The sequence below is a fragment of the Netta rufina genome (genome assembly GCF_964035555.1).
Source record: "Netta rufina genome assembly, chromosome: 7".
Taxonomy (NCBI): Eukaryota; Metazoa; Chordata; class Aves; order Anseriformes; family Anatidae; genus Netta; species Netta rufina.
Window position 1 is genome coordinate 4738615 of NC_140130.1, and position 27869 is coordinate 4766483.

The following is a 27869-nucleotide window of genomic DNA, read 5'->3' on the forward strand; positions in this document are numbered from 1 at the left end:
AGGAGTAAGATATAAAATGCAGAGATTTAAAAGATGAAGAAATATCCTCATGAGTGTAAAACCCTCACGTAAGTTGCACTGTGCTTTAAAGTTCCAAGGCAGCTCTGTCTTTGTATTGTATGGAACACCAAACGCTGACAGGAATTTACCATCACGTGGCAGTTTCCTGCTTTTTTTCTCGTTACCCTTCATGGCGTCATGTTGCCCACTGCAAGTTGCCCTTACAGGAGTATCTGCTTGATGTTTTTGCCTCTAAAGTAGGTTTTATTCCATCACTAAAGTTTATTCTTAACGACAACAAATAAAAACACCTCAAAAATCTCAAATTGATTTACAGAGTGTGTCCTACTGACTTTAAACACTGAGTAATATCCTGCATGTGCTTTCACCTCACAGCGAACTTGGGTAAAAGAAGGTATTTAAGGGGCAGGAGGATCGTTATGAAGACGGGTGAGACACGCCTGCTGCCCTTGAACTACTTACTGCAGCGGTTTCTGGCAGCAATTTCTGTTTCAGAGTGCCTGCTGTGGTGAGCCCGCTCCCCCTCCACCCCGGCGCTGCCCCACGCTATTTTCTGGGTGCCCGGGGACCCGAGTCCCGTCAGCGAGCGCTGCCTCCTCCCTTGGCAGCCGCCTCGCGGCTTTGTCTCAGGCCGGGGGCCACCCGCTGCCCCCCACGAGGCACTGTCGGAGCGGATGGCGGCCTCATAGCCCCGCCTGGCAGGGACAAGGCTGGGAGCCGGCGGCGGGGCCACAACGGGAGGGGACGGCACCGCCGGGGCAGCGCCACCGCGACCCTCCCGCAAGATGGCGCCGGGGCCAAGATGGCGGCGGGCCGCCTCACCCGCGCCTAACGGCCCGGCACGCGGCGAGCCGGCCGCGCGCCCAACCCCCCCCCCCCCTCATACCCCCACCTCACCCAGCCCCGCGCGTGCGCGCTGCTCGGCCGGGCCGGGCGCGGGCCGTGACGGCAGCAGCGCGCGCCGGCGGCGGGGCCGCGGGGCGCGTGCGCAGTGGGGGCGGGCGGGAGGGAGGCGGCGAGGGCCGGGCGTGATGGCGGCGGGGCGGGCAGGGGCAGGGGCAGGTACGGGCGGGGGGCAGCGAGGGGACGCGACGGGGAGGGGGGGCGGCCCGGGGGGGCTCCGCGGCGCCCGGGGGGGGCGGCCCGGCGGCGTGCGCGCCCCCGGCTGCAGCCCGTTTGCCCCCGCAGGTCGCAGGAGGTAGGCGGAGCCCGCGCCGTGCCGTGCCGTGCCGTGCCGTGCCGTGCCGTGCCGTGCCGGCCGCCATGGCGCAGTTCGGCGGGCAGAAGAACCCCCCCTGGGCCACGCAGTTCACCGCCACCGCCGTGTCGCAGCCAGGTCGGTGCCGCGGGGCTGGGGGGGAGGCGGGGGCGCTGCGCGGGGCTGCCCGGCTCGGGGCAGCTCCGCTGGGGCCGTGCGGGGCGGCGGGGGGCTGCCGGGGCGCCTCTCTCGGGATTTCGCTTTCGGGGTCGCTCTCCGGGCTCGGTTTCCCTCCCCTAACTTGCTCCAGCTCCTGTCTGCCCCACGGGCACGGTCTGAGGGCGTGTGCCCGTTTCCTAAAACTCGTTCCCGGTGTGCCTTCGCCTTCTCTTCCCCTCACGTTCTCCCAGGCTGCCTCTCCGCAGCGCTCTGCCTACCCCCCGCTGCACAGTTTTCCCCGTTTCCCTGTGTATCTCGCCCTCCCCCACCCCAGCAGCACTTTTTCTCCTTCTGCACGAAGTTGCCGAGCAGACACCAGCCTCACCCGGCTGTGCTGCCCGACCGGGTGGCGGCCCCGGGCTGGGGCGCACAGGGGCGGTCTGAGGGGCTGCCCCCGGCCCGGCCCGGTGTGGGGGGAAGGCTGCAAACCCCCCGCTGAAGGGGAGGAGCTGGCAGCCATCTTAGGCCGAGCAGGGGCCAGGAGGGAGCCCCGGAGGAGAGAGAGGTGGATGGGATGGGATGGGATGGGATGGGATGGGGGGCGCTAGAAGTGCGCCCCAAAGTCTGCCCCCTGCTCCTGCCCCTCCAGCCCTGCCTCAGGTTAGCCCACTTCTCAAGCGCAGAACTTAATTGGGATAGGACTAGTTGGCATCAGTAGGGAGATGGCTCACCTGCTCAATGAGGACGGTGTCTCCAGGGATTCGTAGCTGCTCATCTATTCTGGGAACGTAAGAGCTGTTAAACACGCCACTTCTGCGTTTTTGCCTTCTTCCCCCAGGATTTACACCAGTTTTCCTGTTCCTAGTGTCCATCTCCCACTGCAGTATCTTTCTTTTCTCCAGAATCACTGAAAAGCATTTAGCTCCTTACACCCTTCCCTGCAGCCTCTGCCAGGCCCAGGGGTTGTGCCGCCCAGCTCCTGTCGCAGTCCCCACATCCACGCGTGGTTCCCTGCTTTCTGTATCAGCGGAGCTGCCTCACACTAGGGAGCACAGGAAGCCTCTTTGAAAAACACGTGGTGTGCCGAGAGCTGAAGAATGGGAGCCGCAGCTGGGAAGTCAGTCCTCCCTCACGCAGCTTTTGGCAGGAGGGTACAACTCTCCTGCCAGGTTGCTTGCCCCACGGGGAGAGAAGCTGTGGGTGTTGAGGTGTGCTGGCTGTGTAGGACTGCTCACCTGTGGCTAAGCTCGAGAAGTTGTGCAGGCTGTAAATCTCAGTGTTCGTAAACAGATTAAAAAATATACCAAATTGTGATGTATTTTCAGAGGATTGACAAAAGGTATAAATACATTTATGCATGCCAGCTGTTTTATCTCTTCCTTCTCCGAAGCATCAAGGTGCTTATGGATGGGGGAAAGATCTTGATTTTCATAGCACAAGCAATGTGATAGGTAGCTTTTTCCTAAACTGTAGCCAAAAGTGATGACTGATGTAATGTTAAAGCCCCATTTGATCACTGCAGATAGATAATTTCAGGGTTTTTTTTAATCATATTGCTGACTTAATGCAGTCTTGGCCATTCCCGGTGAAGTCACTGTGTGATTTAAGCTTTTTTAATTAAGGTGCCTTACTCTAAGTTAGTTGTAGAGTTACATGCCATGTAATGAAGGGTTCCTGGCATCGTTTTGGGGCTGCTTACTAATTACTGTCTGTGCCTCTGGTAGTAGAAGAGAAACAGGTAATTCCAGGCGCCAGCAAATACCTGTGTATGAGGAGAGACTCCTGCTTGCATTAGAGCAAAATTGTTCCTGTAGTCCTGGTCTCACGGTTTGCTGCATTACATGACTGAAAGAGGAATGAGGTCCCTGTTATGCTGGTTAAGCATAGTTCGAGTATAGATTATGCCTGCTGCAGAAATTTGAGCGTGAGAACGTTAAAAAAAAATAAATGCAATTCCTAGATGGCACAGACTGCTTCTTTAAGTGCACTTTATCCTTTTGGCTTGGCTTGATGATGTGCAGATTCCTCAAAAGCCTGTGCAGGGAAATACCTTCCTGTCCTCCCAGCACGTGTTGTGTTCGTAGCGCAGCGCTTAGTGTGTGCCCTCTTCAAGACTGTGATCTCTGCTTGCAGTGGGAATCCTGTTTTCACGGAGCTGTAGTCGAGGGGAAGTCCTGGCTGTGCTGCGCTGCCTTCTGGCTGATGAGCACTGTCTTCTTGGCCATATCCAGCCCTAATTGCATTACAGTGGGGAACAGTGCAGCTGATGAAAACAAAAGTCCCTCCAGCTCAGCTATGCGCTTATTGTTGCTGGTGGCCCCTAGGAGATGCCTGAGAAACGTGTAAGAGGAAGACAAGCCTGCAGTGCATCTGGGAGCCACTAAGAAATAGCAGCTGATGCACAGTTTGCTGGCTTGCTCTAAATAGATGGCTTGTGGTGAATACACTGAGACCAGTTTCTATTGTATACCAGTTGAGGGATTTTTTTTTTTTTTGGAGCAGGTTGTGTGGAGTTTATATTGCAAGGGTTAAGCTTGAAGAAAAAAACTCTGTGAATTTTGAGAGGCATCCAAAGCCCTGGATAGGCTACTCCTTTATTGTAATATGTAAATTTGTATTAATCACCTCTGGAATTCAGAAGCAGCAAGAGGAACTGTTAAATATTATCCTTTTTTAATTATTTGTCTGCTGCAACAGAAATTTCTGTGACCTAGAAGGATGCTTGAGCTGCAGCCTAGGACTCCAGCCTATATCTGAGCCCTTTCAGACTGCTGTGCAGTATTTGGGGCAAGTTGTTCAGGCTGCCTTTGAAGGGGGGTATCTCCATCACTGTGCTTACTGCGTGGTAAATCCTAAGAAGCTGTTGTTGCTGTAGGTGTGTGCTGCCAGTAATAATAATAATGATAACTGGCAGCCAGGTGCAGCTCCCCACTCGGTAAGCTTTTGGCTCTGTGACTGTGCTCTCCCCTCACCCCGTGGTAGTTTTTTTGTTTTGTTTTCTAGTAGAAATGCAACCACAATTGCCTATTTGATCCATTTGATCAGAGCCTGCTTGAACAAGGTGAGGATGTAGGGGTGAAAGGCAGTCAGATGAAACTCCTGGAACGCTTCATAGCAAATTAGTAGGGACAAGATGCATCTTTGTGAAACTTGCTACTGGATATGTTGGTCTGTAAGGGAATCTCAGCAGTCTTCTCTTCTTGCCCGTTGTTAGTAAGCTGATCCGCAGTCTTGTAGGTGACACGGTGCCCAGTTGATATTGAGTGCTCATAGAGTGGCAGTAGTGGTAGAAAAAATGTTTTTTTCTTAGTGGAGAAAATGGGATAAGAGCCGTAGGGTGGGCTGGCAATTGCATAAAGGGAGGATTATTGGTTATGCTGGAAGGGAAATTGTCAGGATAGAAACCAAAGAGCGGAGTAAGCCAAGATCTGGTTTTGGGAGCAAGCATGTTGGTATTTTTGTGGATATTCTGGTACGAAAAGTAGGAGAGGGCTTACGAAACTTGCCTGATGACACTTGCTTGCCAGTTTTTGCCTCTGTGCTGGTGTGGAATAGGACATGAGGCTGAATGACAGCAACTAGCGTAGTCAAACAGGTTCCAAGGTAATGGCATGAAGTGAGCGTGTGGAATTCGCTAATAGGAATTTCTGTTCAGCATCAGGAGCTGAGAGGAAAGACTAATGCGTTTGTTATTTGCCTCGGATGAGCTAGCAAAGTAATGCAGCCAGGAAAAGTGAAAGCTGTCCCAGGATACAGCAGCAAAGCATTCAGATTGGATTTCAAGCTCTGTGTGAGGCGTGTTATGTAAGGCACTGGTGAGGTTCCAGGTGAGTGCTGCTGGATGGCCAAAAATTCGTCCTCAGATTGGAACTGGTGGTGGGAGAAGCAGCGGGCGAGAGGATCAGGGCAGTGGAGGGCCCGTCACGGGAGAAGCCTCAGATCTGGCTTGCTTGGCTTCTAAAACAAAGCGAATGTTGGAATTTTCCAGGGGAAAAAGTCTTCCATGACACTGGAAATACTGTAAGGCTGCTGTACTGTAGAATGCTTGATTTCACTATTAAAATTGTATGACTTTCTGGAATATGACAGGCTCATAGCAATGGTTGTTTTTTTCACCTTTGCTTACAGAGTTCTTGCAGGTTTCAGTCCAAACTGTAAGGTGAGGGGTGCCATCAACTTGTTTAGTTCTAAAGATCTTCACTCTGCTGCACAGAGCAGCATGGCGGGGGGGTTACCTCATTCAGAAGGCGTTGGTTACAGTTTGTGTGCCTTTTGGTGATGTTCACTGAGAACAAAGCAGTCTTACTGCATCCGTGGGTCAGGGCTGGCGGCTTCGTTTTGGATCAGGAGGCATGCTGTGGAGCACAAACTGCACAGGAAGATTACAGCAAATCTGTTCTTAATTTCATTGTGTGCCTTTAATAACTTTGGAAAAGAAAGGAACCCTGTTCAACTCGACTGTTCTTCAGTTCTGAAGGGGGCTGGCTGGCCTGTTTTTGCTGGCAACGTGCTTCTGTGCTGAGTTTCTTTTTAGTTTCATTTGAACATGTGAAGTAGACTGATAGCCTGACGAAGTGATACTTGATCGTGCAGCTGCAAATAACTTACTTGAAAGCCCCCTGCCAAAGATGGAGCAGGTTTGCAGTTCTTTACTGAGACTCACATTGTGCAGTGTTTGCTGTCCCTCAGAGTTCCTTAAGTAAGGCTTAATCATTCTTTGCTCAGAAGCACCACATGCATAAGAGGCAAACCACGTGGAAAGCTGGTGCCCGTGATATGTTTAGCCTTCTGCAGTGAACTGAAAGTGATACGACAATAAAATACATTATTTCTTCTTTCCAGGCAGTCTGGGCTTGTGCAGCATAAAGCCTTCCTAGTAAGAGCTGGAGACAGCTTAACTTGGTCCCTTTATATGTGCAGACTAATTAAACTCCCTGTTGTTACAAGGCTATTCCTCCTCTACCAGCACCCACATCTACAAAACCCAGCTCACTCCGGGACAAAGACAGTACTGAGTGAGAGACTAAGCCATGTGCGTTTCCAGAGCAGCACACATTCCATAGGCCTCCGTTTTGTAGCTGCTGCTAGAGTGAAGGTTGCTCAGAGCGAAATGGTAATTGATTTACAGGACAGAGCTGGGATCTTCATCAGGCTCATCCAAAACCTGAAATAGGCACACTGCATCTTGTCTTGAATGTATGTGTTGGGAGACAGGGAAGGCAGATCTCCCAGATAACTGGGAGAAAGCCCCTCTGTTTAACGCTGCTGTTTGTGCTTACGTGCGTGTTCTCGTTTCAGCTGCTCTTGGCGTGCAGCAGCCGTCGCTGCTTGGAGCCTCTCCTACAATATACACCCAGCAGACGGCCCTGGCAGCAGCAGGCCTCACTACCCAGACCCCGACCAACTACCAGCTGACTCAGACAGCTGCCTTACAGCAGCAAGCTGCAGCTGCAGCAGCTGCGTTACAGCAGGTAACGAGAAGGAGCGTTTGCTCTTGGCTGTAGGAACTTTCAAAATATAAAACAGTGGCCCTGTAAAGCAAAAGTGTCTAAGAGAAAAGCAAGTGGGCAATACTCACTGTTGTTTTTTCTTTTTTTTTATAAACCTGTTTAAAAAAACAGTGGGATTGTAGGCCTACAGCTCTTGTTAGCTGTATTAATCAGTGAAGGTGGGAATTATGGTTATGGAGTTGCTATGGAAAGCCTTTGGGGAAAAAGGAGTTTTGCTGCACCTAAGGTGACTATCCCAAGCTCCAAGTATCTCCAGTCACCATACGTAACTTGATAGCGTTTGCATGATTTCATGCTGTGCCCTAGATACTATATGTGTCAGGCATAACAAAATCTGTTCTAGCTAGCAAGAGTGCTTCAGAGTCCAATCTAAAGAGGAATATTTGGTGTAAAAGTAGTACATATTGATACTATCTGTTATGTTTTGTATTGTTAGATGTGGATATGTTTTATCTAGAATATGCTTAGCAGCTAACTTGTATTTGGTGTTTTTGGGGCAATAATGCTTTCTGTTTATGAGATATTTTGCTTTTATCTGTTTCAGCAATATTCACAACCTCAGCAGACTCTCTATAGTGTACAGCAACAGGTTTGTCTCTGATTCTTACTGCGTACATCACAATTTTTAAAAATACTGTTGGTTATGTGTCTTGTAGGATTTGTCTGCAAAGTCATCCTTACATGGGAAGTTGTTAAACTAATATTTTTTTGTAGTGAAAGAGAGCTTGGAGTTTACAAACTTGGAGAGATGTATCCAGAATGGAAGCCTGTCTACCTTCATGCAGAAAGGAAATCAAAAATCTATTCCATGTGTGCACAATTCCTTCTAAACTTTGCTCTAATCAGGGCCGTGTATTTTAACTGCTGGAAAGATACTGTCCAAAAAAAGTTCCCTTTTACGTATTTTATGGTCTTTCAATTGACAGGATTTTGAGAAAGGACATGGAGATTAGAGGAATAGGCTTCTCCAGCTGCCAAAACCTTTTTTTTAATATTCCTATTAACTTTCAGTTGCAAGAAAACAGCATTTCTGCTTACTGAATAAATCTAGCTTACACAATCTTAAAATTAAGCAAATGATCACAACTTTATAGATATGCAAACCACTGCAATGACCAAACCCCAAAGGACTATTAGCTGACTCACATTAAACAAAAAAACTCTTACTTGTAAAAAGGAGGTAAAATTGTACAATTTCCTGAACCATATAAAATTAATTTATAACTTTATTTATTTTAAGTTGCAGCAACCTCAGCAGACCATTTTAACGCAGGTTAGTTTGGTTTTATTGTTTGGTCTTCATCCCCAAACACAGATAATGCAAGAGGGCAAATTTGTGACTTCTTGAACATTTTAATCCGTAAAAAGAACTAATATGAATGGACGTTTTATTGGTACAGGTTTCTTTTATCCAGATGTTAAAATATGATTAGCCTTGGTTTCAAAAACTGAATGACAACCGCTTTTCCTTAACCTTAAAGGAAATGTGTATTGAGCACTTTTTTTTTTGTTTGAACTTCAAGTGTTCAGTTGTTTTGCAGTAAGTAACAAGAAAATTCTCCTTTAAAAAGGAATTTAACTTTGTGCTAACACTACTGCCGTACGGATATTTAGAGGTTTAAAAAGAATCTCGCTGAGCTTGACAAGCCTAAAATACGAAACCATTCAACACACTGCAAGCTGCTCTCGTACTGTTCACTTACAAAAACATGCTTTGAAAAGAGTTGAGGTAAAAATAGCTGACTTCATTTTACTGTTTTACTGTGTAAAGCTTATATTTTGTCTCCTTATTCTGATTTAATAAGAAGGCAAGCAGATGAACTGGAGTTAGAGAAGGGTTCTTGTTTGCCTCAACCCTTACTAACTCATTTAACAGTACAGTTGGGATACAAATGGAGAAATCTCTAAGCTTATTCCTAGCAGAGTTGGGAATCAGCCCACTGTATCAGTTACCTGTAAACAATAAGGAAGTCTTAATTTTCTTCTAGAGAATGTGCATATGCGGGGAAACGTGACTTTTTTTTAAAAAAGAAAAGGGTAAACAAAGCCAGTCTTCATTCAAAATAGCAAAGAAAGATCATCTTTAAAAATAAAAAGACTTCCACATTCTGAAAATCTCCATTCAGAATAATTGCTTTAGAGATGTTATCAGCTCCTCTCTACATGGGTAAAAGTTCTGTTCCTTGCAGGTATGTCAGCTGGTTATAAGATTTATAGTTTGTTTTATTTTGCTTACAGCCAGCTGTTGCGCTACCTACCAGTCTTAGCCTATCTACTCCTCAACCAGCAGCCCAGATAACAGTTTCTTATCCAGCACCCCGCTCAAGTCAGCAGCAAACGCAGCCACAAAAGCAGCGTGTCTTCACTGGGGTAGTTACTAAACTACATGATACCTTTGGTTTTGTGGATGAAGATGTCTTTTTTCAACTTAGGTAAGGTGTAAAGAGTTGTCTGTAGTTGTGTTCTGTGATTCCCTCCCTAGAGAAAAAGTTTAGATTGCTGCGTTATAGTTCTGTGACTCCACTGGTAGTCCCCGCAGTTACATTTTCTCTGTCAACACTGCAAATCAGACAGTGGGTAAGTTAGTAGATGTGAGTTCCTTATCTGGAATTTTGAATTTTCTTAATGCAAAACCCAAAGTTAAGAGATATGGAAGGTAGTGAGCTCCTTGTAATATGAAATGGCTGAATTTATGGGTGTTTAAATGCATGCATTTTCCTGTCTGCCTATCTTACTTCAGTATCGTTTAGGGAACTTCTGTGTTAGGGCCCAAGACAGGTATTAAATTAGTTTACGTTCCGAACCAAAGGTAGATGCTCTTCCGAGAAGCTTTTTTCAGTCAACTTTGTCTATTTTCCCACAACTTTAAACATAGCTTGCAAATGTAAAAATAGCTTCTGTAGCTAAATAAAGCTCTCTCAATGCATTTTTTTTGTAATGTTTGCAGTGCTGTTAAAGGAAAGACACCTCAGGTGGGTGACAGAGTTTTGGTAGAAGCTACTTACAATCCTAATATGCCATTCAAATGGAACGCACAGAGGATCCAGACGCTTCCAAATCAGGTATATAGAGTTCACCCGGTCTTGCTTGTACTGACTGCTTCTGGTTTAAGCTCGTTCACAACTCCTTTTCTTTTCTGCTGTTAGAACCAGACGCAGGCTCAGCCGTTACTCAAGACGCCTCCAGCAGTTCTTCAGCCTATTGCTCAGCAGACAGCGTTCGGTGTTCAGGCCCAGCCGCAGCCACAGTCCTTGTTGCAAGCACAGATATCGGCAGCTTCAATCACGCCTTTGCTTCAGACACAGCCTCAGCCATTGCTGCAGCAGCCGCAGCAGAAAGGTGCTCCTTCACTGTCCTAAGTCCTTTTTGTGCCTAGTCTGACTGAATTAACAGGTGAACTAATGAGGAAAGGATCCTGTAGAAGGGCAGGGTCATTATTTTTCAGTTTTAGTGTGCATCTTTTCTTAGGTATATGTAAGGCCTGCACTAGCTCAAGAATCACCTGGTTAGTGCCGTTCCTGTGGACTCTTGTCATTCCTATTAAGTTTTCATAATCTGAAAGTAAATTCAATGTAGTTTTTATTTGGATGCTTTTACGAACAGTTTGCAGAGTTGAAAGAAATAATTGCAGTGTAGCTCTTCATAATTCAGAATGTTCAACAAAATTAGGTTTTGCATAGTGGTATTCTTAAAACTGTTATTTCTGTATTTGTTTTTGTTTTATTTAGTCAGCCAAGTTGACGTTTGCAAGAATAAATATTGGTGAATGTGACAAATCTGAAACAAAGGCTGTAGTCTGTCACTTGAACTTTGTGTGACTGACAAATCAGTAGTAGACTTAATAATAAGACGCAGTTAAGGTATCATCTTCTCACCCACAATAAAAGCAGGGGGAGATCACCTAAGCAGAACTGTTTTGGATAAATGCTTATTACAGTCTAATTTAGTCCTAGGTGTTGATCAGTGTTTGGCAGTGTTTGCCATATTTGCAAACAGTTATTTAAGTGTGTGCTGTGTTGAGAGAGCAGACATATGTTTTGGGGAATTAGTGTAGCAGGATAATAAGAGTAATTTTTATAAGAAGCTAATTATTTTGTCTATGAATAGAATCAAGAAGAAATCTTACGTTTTATTTCTGAGAGCCTGTAGCGCATATATATATATATAAAATCTTAAAACCTTTACTTTTCCAAAAGAGGGTTTTGTTTTTTACTAAGGTAACTTCTATGTGCTTCGATTTGGGTTGGCTTCCATGTTAAAAAGATGCTTTCAAACCAATTTCAGTTTTTAAAATCATCGAGTCTCAGTTTGTATCAGTGAAGAAGAGCACAGGTCTCTCGTTTCTTGGGGAGGATATTAATAATAGGCTTACTGACTCAAATTATTACAGAAAATGTACACAAGGGAAAGAGCTGTAAAGCAGTGGCGTTTTTGGTGACTGAGAGTAGGCAGTTGCCCACTGTTCCGTGTTGATGCCGTATGTTTTTGTTTCAGGTGGTTTGTTACAGCCTCCTGTTCGTCTAGTCTCACAGCCTCAACCAGCTCGAAGATTAGACCCCCCATCCAGATTTTCTGGGAGGAATGACAGAGGAGGAGACCCTATGCCGAATCGAAAAGATGACAGGAGGTATGCTGTTGGGAACAGGTCTTCATAGGCTGCATTGATTACAATCTAGTCTAACAGAGCTGAGCTTCTTGCACCGGACTGAGTCAGTGACACGCACAAGTGTTTTTACCATTAGATGTTGGTGAAAAGTTCTTTCCTGTCTGAAATGAAAGAATTGCATTGTCAGTCTCTCCTGTAAAGAATGTACTGAAACAAACAGTGAAGAATTTCTCCTTTCTGTTCTGTGAGCCAATTCTGAGAAGTCTAGCATCTGTTGTACTAGAAAGCTTTGTGTGTTAGCAGCACGCAAAAATATTTATATCTTGTCTGCATGTTTTTTTAAGTCGTGAAAGAGAACGAGAGAGACGTAGGTCTCGGGAAAGATCACCCCAGAGAAAACGCTCCAGAGAGAGATCACCTCGACGAGAGAGGGAGAGGTCACCTCGAAGACCACGACGTGTTGTTCCCCGTTACACAGTTCAGTTTTCCAAGTTTTCATTGGACTGGTATGTTTATAGAACCAAATTTTTACTTAAAGATGACACTTTAATAGTGTGCGTGAACTAGTGTGAGCAGTGCTTGCACACACGTTTAGTGAAAGTTAAATGATGATAATAACTTTAAATGAAGTTCAAATGTAATGGCTGAGAACCTCTTATATGAAACTTTTTAGGTTCTGTTGGCTTTGTGTGCTAGTGCAAAATGTGTTTATAACCCTGTTTAATAAATATTCTTGAATTTGTAGAAACCTTAATTAGAAGAATGTTTAGTAGCTTCGTGTTCGTAATCCTTAATACGTGACCTTTCAAATACATTACTCTGAATTCATACACATGTGCACACACGTGCATACACAGTATTAAATATACAGTAGGTGGTTCTGATGAATATACCTCTTAATGATGTTCTTTTTTTAATTGTTTTTATTGCTGTATCTTTCAAATAATGTTGTTTATTTCAGTCGTAGCTGCGATATGATGGAGCTGAGGCGGCGTTATCAGAACTTGTATATCCCAAGTGATTTCTTTGATGCTCAGTTTACATGGGTGGATGCTTTCCCTATGTCTAGACCATTTCAGCTGGGAAACTACTGTAATTTCTACGTAATGCATAGAGAAGTAGATCCTATAGATAAAAATGCTGCTGTCCTTGATCCACCTGATGCTGATCATCTGTACAGCGCAAAGGTTTGTATAGTTTCCATTATTACAGATCTTCATTAGATATTTTTTGCGAATAGAGTAAAAAGTTTAGAATAACTGAACTGTTTTTTTGTTTGTTTGTTTTGCAATGATCTGAGCAAAATACAGTATTTTAACCCTTTGAGTAAAGAGCAGGTAGGTAGAGCTTGGTAGAATCATGATGGAAATTCAGTTTTTCCTGTTACTAGAGCTGTCCTACGTCTTGTTTTTACTGAGATCTATTTTCCATTCTCTGCACCCAAGAAAGAAAGACATCTCCTGCAGGATCTCTGAATGTATTTCTTAGGCAATTCACTCTGAACAGTTAATGGAGTCTTGTTTTCCTTTATGGATCCTTTCTGGGCAGTTGGTGCTATTCCACTTTGTGATGTTTTCTTTCTTACTCCTTTAAGATTCATTTAAATCTTTACCATTTGATGGAAAGTAGATCGAGCAGGATTATAGGAATCTCAAAAAATGTTGCACAAGGGGCCATAACGACATGTAAAGGACCTTAGGGTCAAAAAGAATCTTCCTAAAACCCTTCTGTGTGTTAGCTCTTCCATTAAAATAGGTCTGAGATTTCTAATTCAATCTTTTCTAGAAGCGTTTAATGTTAAAGATAAATTTAGAAACAAAACTGCCTTTAACCCTTGTATTTTTGGAAGAGTTACTTTACTGTCTATAAAAAGTCTGAAGCCTTGGCTCAAGTATCAGATGTACTGTGTTGGTGTTTTTTTCATTCTACTGATGCAGAGCAAGAACTCTGTTTTAGAAAGCTGATCTTTAAAATATATTCAGTATCTTAAGAAATAGCATCCGGTTTCATAATATTAAACTGTTTAGATTATAAAGTAAGCTTGTTAGATTTGGCAGGGCCAGTGGGATGCTAAGAAGATGCAGATGAGTGTCGGCCGGCTCTCTTGTGATTGTGACAGAATGGAAGAAGTCGGTTACGGGAACCAGAAATGTACTCAGTGTGCTTCTTGGCTATTTGGTACCTAGCGGTAACATGCGAGGCAGAGCAGCAATTCTGCATGTTGCTTTTATATGCTTCCAGTTGGTTTGTCTTTTTGTAAGGTCGCACATTGCATGCATATCGAGTGGTGAGGGAATGAAAGAGCTCCTTGGCAGACACGTTAAGCCTCAGTTCTGCAGTTTCCTTTTAGCTTGGTCTGATTATTTTTGTGACATTAAGAGAAGTATTGGTATGTATGTGTGTGCAAGTTGTGGTCGTTATTTACCAGTTATACTGGGAGGCCTTCACAAGACTCATCTCATTTACACACCAGGTGATGTTGATGGCTAGCCCTAGCATGGAGGATCTCTACCACAAGTCGTGTGCTCTGGCTGAAGATCCCCAAGAACTTCGTGATGGATTTCAGCACCCTGCTAGACTTGTAAAGGTAAATATGCTTCACTGCCAGATACTCTTGGCAATGAAGGTTGGTTATAGAGCTCTAAAATATTTGTTGGTAAGGGAAGAGCTTGTAGGCAGCTAAGCGATGGCTTCGATTTTGCTCTTCAGAGATTTAGTTTTTCACTTCTTCAATTTAATGGAGCTTTATCTTTGTTGCTTTCATATTTACTGCTTTCTTCCACTTACTCAAACTATAGATATTTGGAGAAACCTATTTAAGTAAACTGTTAGTCTCTTTTTTTACAAGCACTTAAACCTTTTTAAGGGTTCAACTGTGATGAGAATTACAAATGAAGCAACAGTTAAGTAACTATTGTATTGAAATTTAACAGTTAAGTTGAACAACCTGTAAGTGCTGTGGTGTTTCAAGACAACACATTTGTTCTCTTTCAATTAAACTCCATCATCTTAAAGGCAATGGGAGTGCTTGAATTTATAGATACAATGCTCTTGTGGTCTTACCTTTTGTAGCAGTCCTTTGTCACTTTTAAGCAGGAATATCTACAAAGTTGTTTATTGGAATTAAGATGCCATTTAAAATAGTATGTGTTTATCTTCTGTGTTAGAAGGCTTTTAATTACGAAGGAACGAGCCTCTACAAATAAAGAAACTTGATGGAAAGTCTTGCAAACAAGAATGAGTGATGATGTTTTAAACCTATTCCATTACTGAAATACTCTGTGGAAAAAAATAACTGAACTCTTTCTTGACTGACTTTCATTTTCAGGTTTCAAAATAACGTGACAATTTGCTCACGGATTTCAGTGTGTGTGCTATGAAATATTCTTTACACTTTGGGAAGATGACTTTTTGCCCCTAGCAGGGGAACATTCAGAAGACTCTTTTTGTCTAGTTTTTAGTGGGTATGAAAGGCAAAGATGAAGCTATGGCTATTGGAGGACACTGGTCCCCATCACTGGATGGACCTGATCCAGAAAAGGACCCTTCCGTGCTGATAAAGACGGCTATTCGTTGTTGCAAGGCTCTGACAGGGATTGACTTAAGTGTGTGCACACAATGGTAAGTACTGTACTGCAACGTAAAGTACACCATAGAAGTACTTTTCTGTTATGAAAAATTAAGAAAAGAAACTTCTTCTTCTTTGTCAGCCGCTGTTGGTAGCGCAGGTAAACTACTCAAAGGGTGTTCGGTTTTCATAGTAAGCTCGATTGGTGCCAACTGTGCTGAATAATGTGTTAAGGACTAATTAAAGCTTCTGAACTTATTTTGATGTGTTATGCTGTAATTTTTAATGAATGTGTGTTGAAAATATTTCTCATTTTGTGCATAGCTGGAGAAGATCGTCAAGAGAACTTCATTTCATTGTTCTTTCGTTATAAATTAGCTGTTGGTTATATAGCCATATTTTCTCTTGATGAGTTTTTGTCCTGTATTAACACTTAGAGCAATTTTACTAGTACCGGAAGGGTCTATTGTAAGCTAAATTTCAAGTGCTTCAGTGCCTCTTCGTTGTGCATTAAGCCTCTGTGCGCTAAGTACTGTAAAGCAGGATTTTGGTAGTCTTTTTCCTTTGCAATCGTGATACATTTTTACACATATGCCAAAAGAGAAAATATGGCTTCCATAATTTTTTTCTTTAGATAAACTTCAAGGTCTTGCAGCAAAATTTCTTTACTTGATGTGCTACAAGTGATCTAGGCTCTTTAAAATGTATTGTAGAATTTTTTTTCCAACATGCTTCTTCCCTTGCGACAGGTACCGTTTTGCAGAGATTCGCTACCATCGCCCTGAGGAGACCCACAAGGGGCGTACAGTTCCAGCTCATGTGGAGACAGTGGTTTTATTTTTCCCGGATGTTTGGCATTGCCTTCCCACCCGCTCAGAGTGGGAAACCCTCTCCCGAGGATACAAGCAGCAGCTGGTCGAGAAGCTTCAGGGTGAACGCAAGGAGGCTGATGGAGAACAGGCACTGAACGCTAATCCCTTTTTCTATTTCTGCTTCTCACAGGCACAGGAACACAGGCACAAAATGCACATCACATACTACACAACATACATACATAGGAGGAACATAACTGGTAACAATGACTGGTAAACCAGCTTTCAGCAGTGTAGTGAATGTTGTTTTTTATTTTTATTTCAGCTAGTTTACTAACTTTAAATGCGTATGCCGATATCACAAATGGAATAAAATTGTGCTTATGATGCGCAGAAAATTTTTTACCGTAGAAATAGTTGCTGGAATCTGGGACCAGTTGTTGAGTGAGATGCAGTTTATGAATAGCTGTCTTTAAACATTTTGCCATTTTCTAAAATTTCTAAATTCTCTCTTGTGGCCAATTCCGATTGTGCGATTTGAAATTGAACAAACGCTAGTCTGAAACATCTGAATTTCAGGCCATGTGGCTGATCAACATCTTGGAATAAGGGAAAGTCTGACTGAACAAAGAGGAACTTGGGGGATTTAAAATCCGGGGGAAGATCACACACTGTGTGGTTAATGGAGACCAGCAGTGTCTTTGTAACCCCGATATTCTTTGTGGTGTTGCTTTTCACCCTTTTGTGTTCCACAGATCTGGCTTGTATTGGCTGAGTGGCACTGATCATTTAAAAAGTGGTAGAATGTGTGTGTGAACTTGTCTAAACAATAACTTTAGGAGAAGACTGTCTGAAACAGTTGTGACCTTGCACAGATCAGCAACAGAATTTTAAAAATGAGTAAAATGCTTTCAAGCTTTCTGAATGATAATTTTTAAATTTTATTTGCCAGGATGAAGAGGAAAAGGATGATGGAGAAGCTAAAGAGATCTCTACGCCCACGCACTGGTCTAAACTGGATCCCAAAACAATGAAGGTAACTACATGTTTAAACTCGTTTCCATCAAACGTTTTCTCTTTTAAAGGAGGACCTGAAATACAGCTGTCTTTCCCTTAACTGAGGAAAAAAAATTAGTAGTGTTTTATATTCCTTGTTGATTTTGTAGGTATTATGTTATGACATCACAGCATGAGAATGTGACTTATGATTTTAATAGATGAATACAGATAATTGAAACCACTGTGAACTTCTGAACTTTGTACAATTAAAGTCTATCACATATGATACTGTTTAACTGGAAAATGAAAGTTCTGCGGTCATCTGGTCATGTCTACGTATATTAAAATGCGGGATCTAAAATACTTTAATGTTAGTTTAAAAGGCAATAATGGTACAAAAATGTAATAAAAAGTTTCCACAAAAGAACTAATAGCCTTATACAGCCAAATCTTTTCCCTGCCTCTATGAAGGCCCTCAAAAAAAGAGTTATTTGGGGAGAACATGACTTTAAATGTAGTATGTTTTATGCTAGTAAATACTAGCGTTGTACAGTACAGCTTCAAAAAATGCAGTTGAGTTTTCAGTGATCTTACTTTAGCAGAAAAGGTGAAGTGAAAATTAATCATATGTTTTGCAATGTCACTGGTTGATGCCACTTACAGAGCTTTTATTTACCAGGTAAATGACCTTCGAAAAGAATTAGAAAGTCGAACCCTTAGCTCTAAAGGACTGAAATCTCAGTTGATAGCTCGACTGACAAAGCAGCTGAAAGTAGAGGAACAAAAAGAAGAGCAAAAGGAGCTAGAGAAGTCTGAGAAAGAAGAGGAAGAGGAGGAGGATAGGAAATCTGAAGATGACAAAGAGGTTAGGTTTTGGACATGCTTGATTTAAGTCTTATTAAGTGTACATAAATACATAAATGACTATAGATAAAATTTTGTTTAAATAAACATATAAGTTTAAAAAGTACAGGGTGATGCCTTGCTGAGATTTTTTAGTTCTCAGATGACTACTGGGAACTCCTGTTGTAACTTGAACTACTGAATTGGAACGAAATCTTGGCAAGCTTGAATTCCTGTATCAGCAAAGTCAGCTGAAATGTGCAGCTCTATTAATGGTGTTTGAATTCATGTTGGACCTTAAGTATAAGGAAAAAAAAATCCCAAACTCCTCGGCAAAACTATGCTCATTTGTGAACAGGCGAACGCATTTAACAAGATCTTAACTTCTTAAACTTATATGAAAAGTAGCAGCTTAGTTGTTAGCTTTGCTTCATGTGCAAGCCTTAAGGGATTTGTGTCGCAATGTTTATTTTGATCTGAAGATGTTTTGGTATCTCAAACGGTCTAATTTCTTCACGTGGCTAATGGTTTGCTGGGTTCCTGTTTTTCTGTGTAATTAAACCTTACTTTTCACATTTGGATAAAATTCTTGTGCATTGAGGTTTCCCAGTTTTGCACTTGATAGTTTCAGTACTATTTATTCTGGTCTGATATTTCATGGGGGTGAACAAGATCTGTGCAATAACACAGAAACCCAACAACAGAAAAGGGGGCCTAAATACAACAAAACGTTCTCCATACTTGCTTTTAAACCTGCCTTTTTGTGTATTCCTACCTGCAGACCAGCATGAGATGATTTTGAAATTTCAGTTTTGTCTGTGTAAACGTTTTGTTTATTGGGGGAGCAGAGGCCATGCGCTTGCTAATTCTTTCAGCTGCTGCTTTCTCACATAGCTTGGAGGAAGAAAACTTTCTTGAAGTTCCTTGCCAAATTTATCTTTTAAGATTAGGAGCAGGCAGGTTTGATCGTGTTTGCTTTTCAGAAAGCTTAATCTCAGCTGTGACTTCCATATTCATAAGATGCTGCTTGCTATTTTACCTTTTTTTTTTTTTTTTTTTTTAACACCACCACTCCCCCCCCCCCTTTTTTTAAATCTGCATCAGTTGTATCTATAGATTGCATTTCTTGTAACCAAAATTTCTGGGTGAGTAGTTACCTGCCAGTTGTTGAAGCAGTATTGGCTATCTTTGGGACGATGACAGTAAAAACCTTGACTGTTCTTATATAAGAAATAAACTACAGTAGGACTTCCCTGTACAGTTTTAAAAACACCCAGACAGACCAAATTCTTGTCCAGAGCACTGAGTCCTTTACTAGCTTGTATACCATTTCTTGAAGTGAACTAGTAGGATTCTTTCCAATGTTAAGTAAACATGGTGTAGGTAGGACCATGAAATTGTTGGAAGATGCTCATTGCTGTGTGGTTAAACACTCTATGTCCTGCTTTGTGTTGCTCAAGTTTCCAGTCTTCACTCTTAGGTGAGTGTTGGCAGTGGGTGCATTGTGCATTCTGTAAATTCTGGTCTAATTTCTGTCTGTCAACTTCATTGCATTAAGCAGCCTTAGGCTTTTCTTCACTTCCTAAAAGCAGTGAGTCCTAAAAAATAACTTACAGGCTGAAACTTTGGAATATTTTGAAACTTTGGAATATGCTGCAAATATGTTTTGTTTTGCTTATTTAGGAAGAGGAAAGAAAACGTCAAGAAGAAATGGAACGTCAGCGGCGGGAGAGACGATACATCTTGCCTGATGAACCAGCAATCATTGTGCATCCTAACTGGGCAGCAAAGAGTGGGAAGTTCGACTGTAGCATTATGTCGCTTAGTGTTCTTCTGGACTATAGATTAGAGGATAATAAAGAACATTCCTTTGAGGTAACTTGAGGTGCAGTCGTATTAAAGCTACTTTCTAGTGAGCTTTCTGCACTGAGACATAGCATTGAAGAAAAAGCTGATGCTGAGCAAGTGAATGTAAAAGTCTGTGGTTAGTGAACTTAGTCGTTCTTGTTTTTTTTTAATTCTGTGCTAACTGCAGTATTCTTAAATTCTGCAAGTTACGATAGCATGACACAAGAAAACAATGGAAAATGAGTTAATTTATTTGTGCAATATCTAGGAAAAGTAGTCCAGTATTTGGTACAGGGTTCACAAAAGCAATGTGGTCACTGTGTGATATCCAGAAGAAATAAATATATTTTCAGATATGTAGCTGAATTTATAACTTATACAGCTAGTCCAGGTCCTAAACTACTGTAGTACAGGAAAGAAAAATGTATAAAGTTCTTTAAAGTTTGCAAATTCAAAACAAATGCTAAGAAGTCTAACACTGCATAAAACTACCATGGTGAAAGCCTGGTAAGATAACACCCGATGGGTTCTTTTAGTCATAAGTGTACAAATTCTTAATATTCATTTTAAAACTCATTTTCAGTTCTCTTTTTGTTCTTCTTTATGTGCAGGTTTCATTGTTTGCAGAACTCTTCAATGAAATGCTTCAGAGGGATTTTGGTGTCAGAATTTACAAAGCACTGGTTTCTCTCCCAGAGAGGGAGGACAAAAAAGACAAAAAAGGCAAAAAAGATGAACGAAAAGAGAAAAAGGAAGAAAAAGAAGAAGAAAATGATGAACCAAAACCTAAGAGGAGAAAATCTGGAGACGATAAAGATAAAAAAGAAGATAGAGACGAAAAAAAGGTCTGCAGCTAACTTGTATATCAGCTAGCGTTTCTATCACAATCAATCATGTAAAAATTTGACGAGTGTATTTGAGTGCTATTTTAACACACACCCTCCCCAATTTATCTTTATCACTTCAATTTGCGTGTGTGTTTTTATGTGACTAAATACAGCGGCATCCCTGCCTATGGCAGGTGGGTGGAACTAGATGATCTTTAAGGTCACTTCCAACCCAGATCATCCTGTGATCCTATGAAATGTAAGCATACTGAAATTTTGAGTGAGTGTTAGTGTGATGGCTTTACTTTCCTGTTTTTTAGTTCTGAATGGACTAATTTCTAGGAACTTTTACAGAGGGAAGATAAAAGGAAAGATGATTGTAAAGATGAAGAAGAGACAGAAGATGACAATAATCAAGAAGAATACGATCCAATGGAGGCAGAAGATGCTGAAGATGAAGATGAAGGTATCTTGAATTAGGGATTTTGTGACTTCCAGATAAGCTTTTTTCATTGCCACTGCGTATGTCAGCTTCTTTCAAGCTGGAAGATGCACTGGTACTAGAAAATCAAAAATTGCATTATTACACTAATTTTATTTCAGTAATTCTGACCAGATCTACTTAAAATGTGTCTTTCTGCTAGGCATTTTATTAACGTCATCTATATATAAACTGTAGCTGTGGTACTCCAAGTAAGGCATGCATATAGAAGTGGTTTTATTTTTTTCAGAATGCAGACCACTCGCAACTCCCATTGAAGTCAGTAGGAGATGTGAGTATTCGGCACCTCTGAAAAACCAAGCCACTTTTAAGTGCCTAACTTTTCCTATTCATCAGTTCTAAAATGTCATCCTGTTTTTGTTAGGCTGCAATGTAGTATGGGATTCTTTATGTGATGCTCTCAATTTCTTTTTGGGTGGAGTTCTGTTTGCCTGAGTAAGTGAGGAAAGGGACTATTAACTTTCCTCTCTGCTAGGAGCAGCAATAATCTTTCTTGGCTCAGAGATTCGGGAAGGTGTAAGGGCACCTGAACACTTCTTGGTTTGTACTTTGGGGTTTTGTCCTCTTAGGTAGTGTTTTTGCTAGAGAAGTAGTTCTGAACTTGCAGTCCCAGCACTAAGAAGTGTTTTCAGTTGTATTTTTGTCAGAGTACTGCACCAGCCTTAAAAAACTTGGTGCTAATCTCTTATTTCCAAAATAACTCTTAATTGCTCATAACCTGACCCTGGAGACTGTGCCCTGGACTTCTCTGTTCTGTAAAGTGCTTCTGCTTCCCATAATCTGTCCTTGTGCCATTCCCAGTCAGGTTTGGTGAGAACAATCTAACGTACCATGGAGGTACAGGAGAAACCTCGTGGTTCTCAGAAATATGTTGGCAAATTTAGATAAATGTTGTGATGTGTAGGTGTTTTTTTGAAACCTTTCCTCACAAGAAAGGTGAGCGTTTTCTTAAAGCTGAATTCGACACATGGTTCTGTGACCAAAAACTTGTACGTGAGGTACAGAGCTGCATGCCATATGTCTCTGCAGTTGTCACATTCCTCTTTCTCTTTTATCTTTAGTTTTACAATACTGTCTATCTTTAAAGAAAAAAAGTGCATTTTGTGCTTCATATCTAACAAGTGATATTAACCATAACTTTGATCTAAAATAGAGGATCATATACGCCAGTAATATCTATCTCACTCTGAGTATAAACAGAGTTTTCGTTATATAGTTGGCACAATTTTTACAATGTATTGTAAAATACTTGAGAGCAAACAGTACTGATTTTGGTAGGAATAACCACAGCTGAATGCAGACAGCCAAGCCTAATTAAGAATTGTAGTAATTTCCGACATACCACTTAAATAGATGGTGGTGTTGGCACAACTTATTTTGGCCTTATTAGTGTTTCTTTCAGCTCTTCTATCCTGTGTGTGAGATAAATAAGAATTTACAGGATAAAATTGACAATTGTCTTACATTAAAAACAGAAACAACAAATTTTAACGGGACTCATATAATTGTCATTTGTTCTTTCTTTTTGAGGGAAATATTCTCAGGTGTTAGAGGGCTTATGTGAACTTCTTAATGAACATGTATATTTGAGAGAATGTTTTTCAAATCATTTGCTGTGGATGTATTAAATTTTGTTTGTGTTTTTATAGACCGGGATGAAGAGGAAATGAACAAACGGGAGGACAGAAGAGAGGGAAATAGGCATTGCAAAGAGAGGTCGTCTAAAGATAAAGTAATTAATACCTTTCCTAACAACTACATAGAGCCTTTTCTTAGCGATGTCTTAATGAAAGCTTGCCTTTGTTTTCACTGTAAGACCTATTTGCACTCCTTGTTTCCTTCAGCACCTCTAGAGTGAAACATTATGCATATATAAAAGGGAACATGTGTCAGCTTTGGGTAAGGTGCATACAAGATACTTTTATTTTAATTTTAAAGATTGAGAAGTAAAAGCTCTTGGAAAAACTTTCTTATACCAGTCTGATACTGATTTGTCTGAAAAGTCTGAGGACTAATGCTATATGCAGGCCTAAGAGCCGGATGATTATTTTATCCAGGGCTTTCAGCTGCTGCATTCATAAATAACAAAAGCAGAAGCTTAGCTTGATTAATAAATGGGCTTTTAAATTGTAAAGCCTGGAATCATTATGTAAATTTTTTTACATTTCCCTGCAGGAAAATGGATGCCATCATTAGCTGTGATTCTACATCTCCCTGCAGGAAAATGGATGCTTTATATGTCATGAGGCCAATAGCTAGCCTTCATAGTTCAGATTTAGGAACAGCATAAGTTAGATTTGTTGTGCTTGAATTTTCTTTATAAATGCTAGAATAAAACAAGCGTCTGATTTTTTTTTTTTTTTTTTCAAGGAATATTAGGAGATGTAGGAACAGAAATAATGGAAAACAGAGACTGCAGAACTACTTTAGCTGTGAGAGCTGAATGCTCATTCATTATATGTTTATGGGGATTTTGTTTTGAAAACAGCTGTTCAATAAAATATTTGACTGAGGAGAGAAGGAATTTTTCCTATTGCACTTGTATATTTAGTTTATTTTACAAACTTTTTGGTGTATTAGCTTGAATGAAAGGAAACTGTCTGTCAGGTGTTACTGTGCATTGTGCTGCAAAATCTTCTACTTAAATGAAAGATTATTTGTCCTAAATAGCTTGCTAATGTTACATCTGAGTTTGATAGGTAAATGTATTAGTGGCTTTACTGAAAGTGATGATAAAATGAACAGAGAAGAAACATTGGTTAACTGTAAAGTTTACTTTTTTTTTTAGTAGAGGAAAATAAGGTGGTATTTTTACCTGTCTAATGATCCTGTAATTAATTTCCTGTAGGAGAAGGACAAGACACAAATGGTAACTGTTAATAGGGACCTTCTGATGGCCTTCGTTTATTTTGATCAAAGTCATTGTGGATACCTTCTGGAGAAGGACATGGAAGAGATACTGTACACTCTTGGACTACACCTATCACGTGCTCAGGTTTTGTATTTATCCAATATTACAGGAATGCTATAGAGTAACTGGAGTTCAGTTTCTAAAGGCTATTGCTTATATACTTTATCCCTGTTTTTATGCAGCCATTTTGTATTTATGATGAAATATTAATTTGATAATTTGTAAGCTGTTTTAGAATGAAGAGGTAAAAATTAGTAACTTTTAACATGCCCATATTGCATATGTAGCTTTTGTCTCAAGTTTATTTTTTTCTAGCTGTTTTTTTTAATTTTAATCCCCAGTATGTTAAAAACCAAAAATCTGTGCATTTTCTTTTAGTAAGTTTTTCAAGTTGAAATATTCCTGTTTAGGTAGTATAATTTCTGTGTTTAAGTAATACTGTACTTCTTTCCATGGTTGTTTTAGGTCAAGAAGCTCCTTAATAAAGTAGTACTTAGAGAATCCTGCTTTTACAGAAGACTAACAGATACTTCTAAAGATGAGGAAAACCAAGAAGAATCGGAAGAGCTACAGGAAGATATGTTAGGTAGTGTTTTTTGTATTGCAGAAACAGTTCTCTGGAATGATATGAGAGCCCTGAGATGTTTGCTTTCTCACAGTAACGAGTTCAGATCTGCAGAGAAGCTGCCGATTTGGAAAAGTAAATCTTGGGCAGTAAATCATGAATTTCAGTATTTCTGGCTTCCAGACCTTGTTGCTTGAGTCTTGGAACAGGAAGGAGGAGGTTAATGTTAACTCTTTTTGTTCACAGCAGCTCTGCAGTTGGGAGGATCAGTGCTGTAGGTAGTAGAACAGAGTGATTTTTCTAATACAAATTACTGCAGAAAGGAAGAATACAGGAATGTCATGAAACAGCATGATCTTTTGGGAGGCTGTGATTGGGGTAAGGAGGGAGAAGAGTAATGTGGAGTAGACAAACCAAACTGAGTCTAAATTTTATTATTTTCCTTACATATGAAGAGACCAAATTATGATTTTAATTCTGTCATGTTAAAGGCGTGGCTTTTGAATTAGTATTAGGTGTTGCTTTTAATCTAATGTAGGAAGCTTTCAACATTAGTCCCTGGAACTGTAGGCAACTGAAAATGTCAATGATTATTTACTAACACTACTTAATCTAATTTAGGAAACAGATTACTGTTGCCATCACCTACAATAAAGCAAGAATCAAAAGCTGTAGAAGAAAATGTTGGCCTTATTGTATACAACGGCGCTATGGTGGATGTTGGGAGCCTCTTACAGAAGCTGGAGAAGAGTGAAAGAGTGCGGGCAGAGATAGAACAAAAGCTTCAGTTGCTAGAAGAAAAAACAGGTGTGACATTGCTTTGAAGATGCTATTTGCATGGATGCAAGATGCTAAGACTTTTAGTAGATAAGCTAATGTGTGATCTAGGTTGCTTAGATGGTTGCATGCTATAAACTTACATTTTCTACTTGCCATACACTTTGAACCTGCACCCCAACAGTAGTTGAAATACCACTGTCACCATGCTGAAATCCTCCTGACTTTTCATTCAAATTGAATATAAGACTGTCAAATGTAGTTAAAATTGAGTATTATCAAATGGTAATGCAATGCAATCTTTAATGTTCTTTCAAAATTAATAGTTAGGTGTTAGTATGTAATGGAATATTAGGATGCAAAGTACATGGTGTTAGAAGTGACTGATTTCTTTTTTTTAAGATGAGGATGAGAAGACCATACTGCATCTGGAGAATTCTAACAAAAGTCTGTCTACGGAGCTCAAAGAAGTCAAAAAGGACCTTGGTCAACTGCAAGAGAACTTGAAAATCTCGGATGATAAAAATTTGCAATTTGAGGGTCAGCTGAATAAGACAATCAAAAATTTAGCTACTGTTATGGATGAAATACAGAGTGTTCTTAAACAGGTTAGATGTTCCTTATTTCGTTTCTGATAGTCTGTAAGCTTTCTGTAGACTTAATGATATCTTTTAAAAAAAAAAAAAAAAAACTCAAAATAGTGCATATGAGAGGCTCAAAGAGATACTGATTATTTAAAGAAAACAAATACATTATATTTTTTCTAAGCTTGAAACACAAGCTTCTGACTCAAATTTAAAAGTACATATATAAAAAAAAAAAAATTGTGTAAATCCCAAATCATGTTAATGCTTTCCTGTCCTGATCTTGTCCATCCCCATTTGTCCAAATACACTATTCAAGGCAGAATGTAGTTATTTCAATTTATCAGGAGTGTTCTAGTAAAACGACTTCTACGCAACCTGCCTAATGCTCCAGAGCATCCCTATCCCCATATGGAAAGATACTTGTATATTCCCTTGGAATGCTGAGAGTATCCTTTAAGTAAGGCTGAATAGATGGAGGTTATGGAGGCTACTCATTGGCAAACTGGTACTATCAGAGTGTCTTGCTGCTGCTTCTGTCTACGTGTATTTTGAAAAGGTGATAAAACATTTACAAAAGCTCAAGCACATGTACAAAGAAGTATGCCAAATGTTTGACCTTTTCTCTTGTGTGATGCAAGTGATAAGTCACTGTAGCTCATTAAACTGGCAATAACTTGCAGCCATCTAACTGCCATCCGTATCATTAAACAGTCCTGCATTTCACTATATGTTGTAGACTGCTAATCCCTGGGAACTGCATCATTCTGTTATCACGCTTAAATAGCCCCAGTTATATCCTTGTTCATTCTGAATAGTACTTTGGAACTGAAAATGTCTCCTGTGCCCAGTGCTTTCAGACATCTTTGACCAGTATCAGTATTTCATATTAGAGCTGTTACATGTTACCGTAATGTAATGGATTTTGCAGAAACTGTTTTCATTTGCTTTTTTCAAAAGGAAAAAAAAAAAAAGCCTGGACTATAAAGTGAGGCTTCTGGGGATGGTTTTGTGCTTCTTTTTACAGTTGTTTAAGTCACATTTAATTTCTACTCCATCAGTTTTTCAGGAAGATGCTGGAATTGGTTTAACTAAACTGAGTAAGATTCTAGTTCTTATGGTATTAAAAATGAAAGCCAAGCAGTATTTTTGTCTTGCACTACTTTATAGTTCACATGAGAAATAAAATTTCCAGCACTCAGTCTTTTCTCTTTTTCTTCTTTTAAAGGATATTGTGAAAAGCGAAGATAGAGATCAGAAATCCAAAGAAAATGGAGCTAACGTATGATAAAACTGCTGCTGTTTAGAAGAACGGTGTTACATAATGTAATATAAATCATGATACCAGAATGTATGGGAAGTGATGCATGTTTGATTTTAGTAGTATAAATATCTTAGTTCCAAAAGATGTATAAAGTTTTATGAATGTGAATGTCTGCTTCTGAAAATTGCTTGTAATTCTTAGCATTCAATTTGAGACACTCCTTGAGTGAAAATAATTTTGCATTGCAAAATGTTTTAGGATGAACTTTGTTACAGTTTTAACCCTAATAAAGTTCATCAACGTAATGAACAGTAGCAAGTATTTAATTACCAAATGTTTTTCATTAAAGTCTAGTGAAATCAAAATTTTCATTATTTATAGAATTGCCATTTTTAGGTTTTTATTTTTATTTCAGTCTAATTAGTCTTCTTAAATTCAAATATAAATCACAAAATAGCATGCTGCTTAATTTTGCAAGTAAAAATTTTTTTTAAAGCTTCTCGGATTTTTTTTTTACTTGTCACAACTTTCTTTTCCCTTCCAACTGTAATTTTCCAAAAGTGCTTGTAATAAAGCTTCCTGAGATACAGTAGTTCAGAGTTGCATATGAGTTAAGAAAGCAATAGAAACCTACCACAATACTGGTAGAGTTGTGAGATTTATATGAAAATATATGGGCCTGTTTTAAATGTATGTCATTTGTGTTTCCTTAATTGTTCTTACCTTTGGATTAATATATATGCTCCTTTTTAACAAGTGCAGTGTATTAATATGTATGGTTGGATACCAGGCCAGTAGATGTCAGAATAATGCCTTACATGGACAAAATGCTACTGTTGTAAGTCACCTTTAATTAAATTTGGACTTCTTTCCTA

At 40.5% G+C, this 27869-nt stretch overlaps 1 protein-coding gene across 3 annotated transcripts; it reads left to right on the forward strand.

Annotated features, from left to right (window-relative positions):
- The first annotated feature begins 1014 nt into the window (after positions 1–1014).
- On the forward strand, positions 1015–27869 carry CCAR1 (cell division cycle and apoptosis regulator 1). 3 transcript variants are annotated; one of them, XM_084290134.1, is made up of 26 exons: positions 1015–1083; positions 1210–1357; positions 6677–6849; positions 7433–7477; positions 8129–8161; positions 9127–9320; positions 9836–9950; positions 10035–10227; positions 11383–11515; positions 11839–12000; positions 12456–12681; positions 13968–14081; positions 14949–15115; positions 15812–16022; positions 16827–16910; positions 17553–17738; positions 19400–19591; positions 20176–20409; positions 20746–20857; positions 21123–21164; positions 22543–22625; positions 23742–23888; positions 24270–24390; positions 24991–25176; positions 25549–25754; positions 26959–27869. In XM_084290134.1, exons 2-26 carry the CDS (start codon positions 1285–1287, stop codon positions 27016–27018), a joined length of 3492 nt encoding a protein of 1163 aa, XP_084146260.1. In that variant the 5' UTR covers positions 1015–1083; positions 1210–1284; the 3' UTR covers positions 27019–27869. The 3 variants fall into 3 exon arrangements, with proteins under 3 accessions (XP_084146260.1, XP_084146262.1, XP_084146261.1); XM_084290136.1 differs by lacking the exon at positions 21123–21164; XM_084290135.1 differs by lacking the exon at positions 8129–8161.

Bases quoted from the DNA above. Each gene is read 5' to 3' on its own strand.
- CCAR1 (XM_084290134.1), top strand. From the start codon at position 1,285: ATGGCGCAGTTCGGCGGGCAGAAGAACCCCCCCTGGGCCACGCAGTTC. The intron at 14,082-14,948 runs GTAAATATGCTT...CTTTTTGTCTAG, and splicing joins ACCCTGCTAGACTTGTAAAG to TTTTTAGTGGGTATGAAAGG. The intron at 22,626-23,741 runs GTAATTAATACC...AATTTCCTGTAG, and splicing joins AGAGGTCGTCTAAAGATAAA to GAGAAGGACAAGACACAAAT.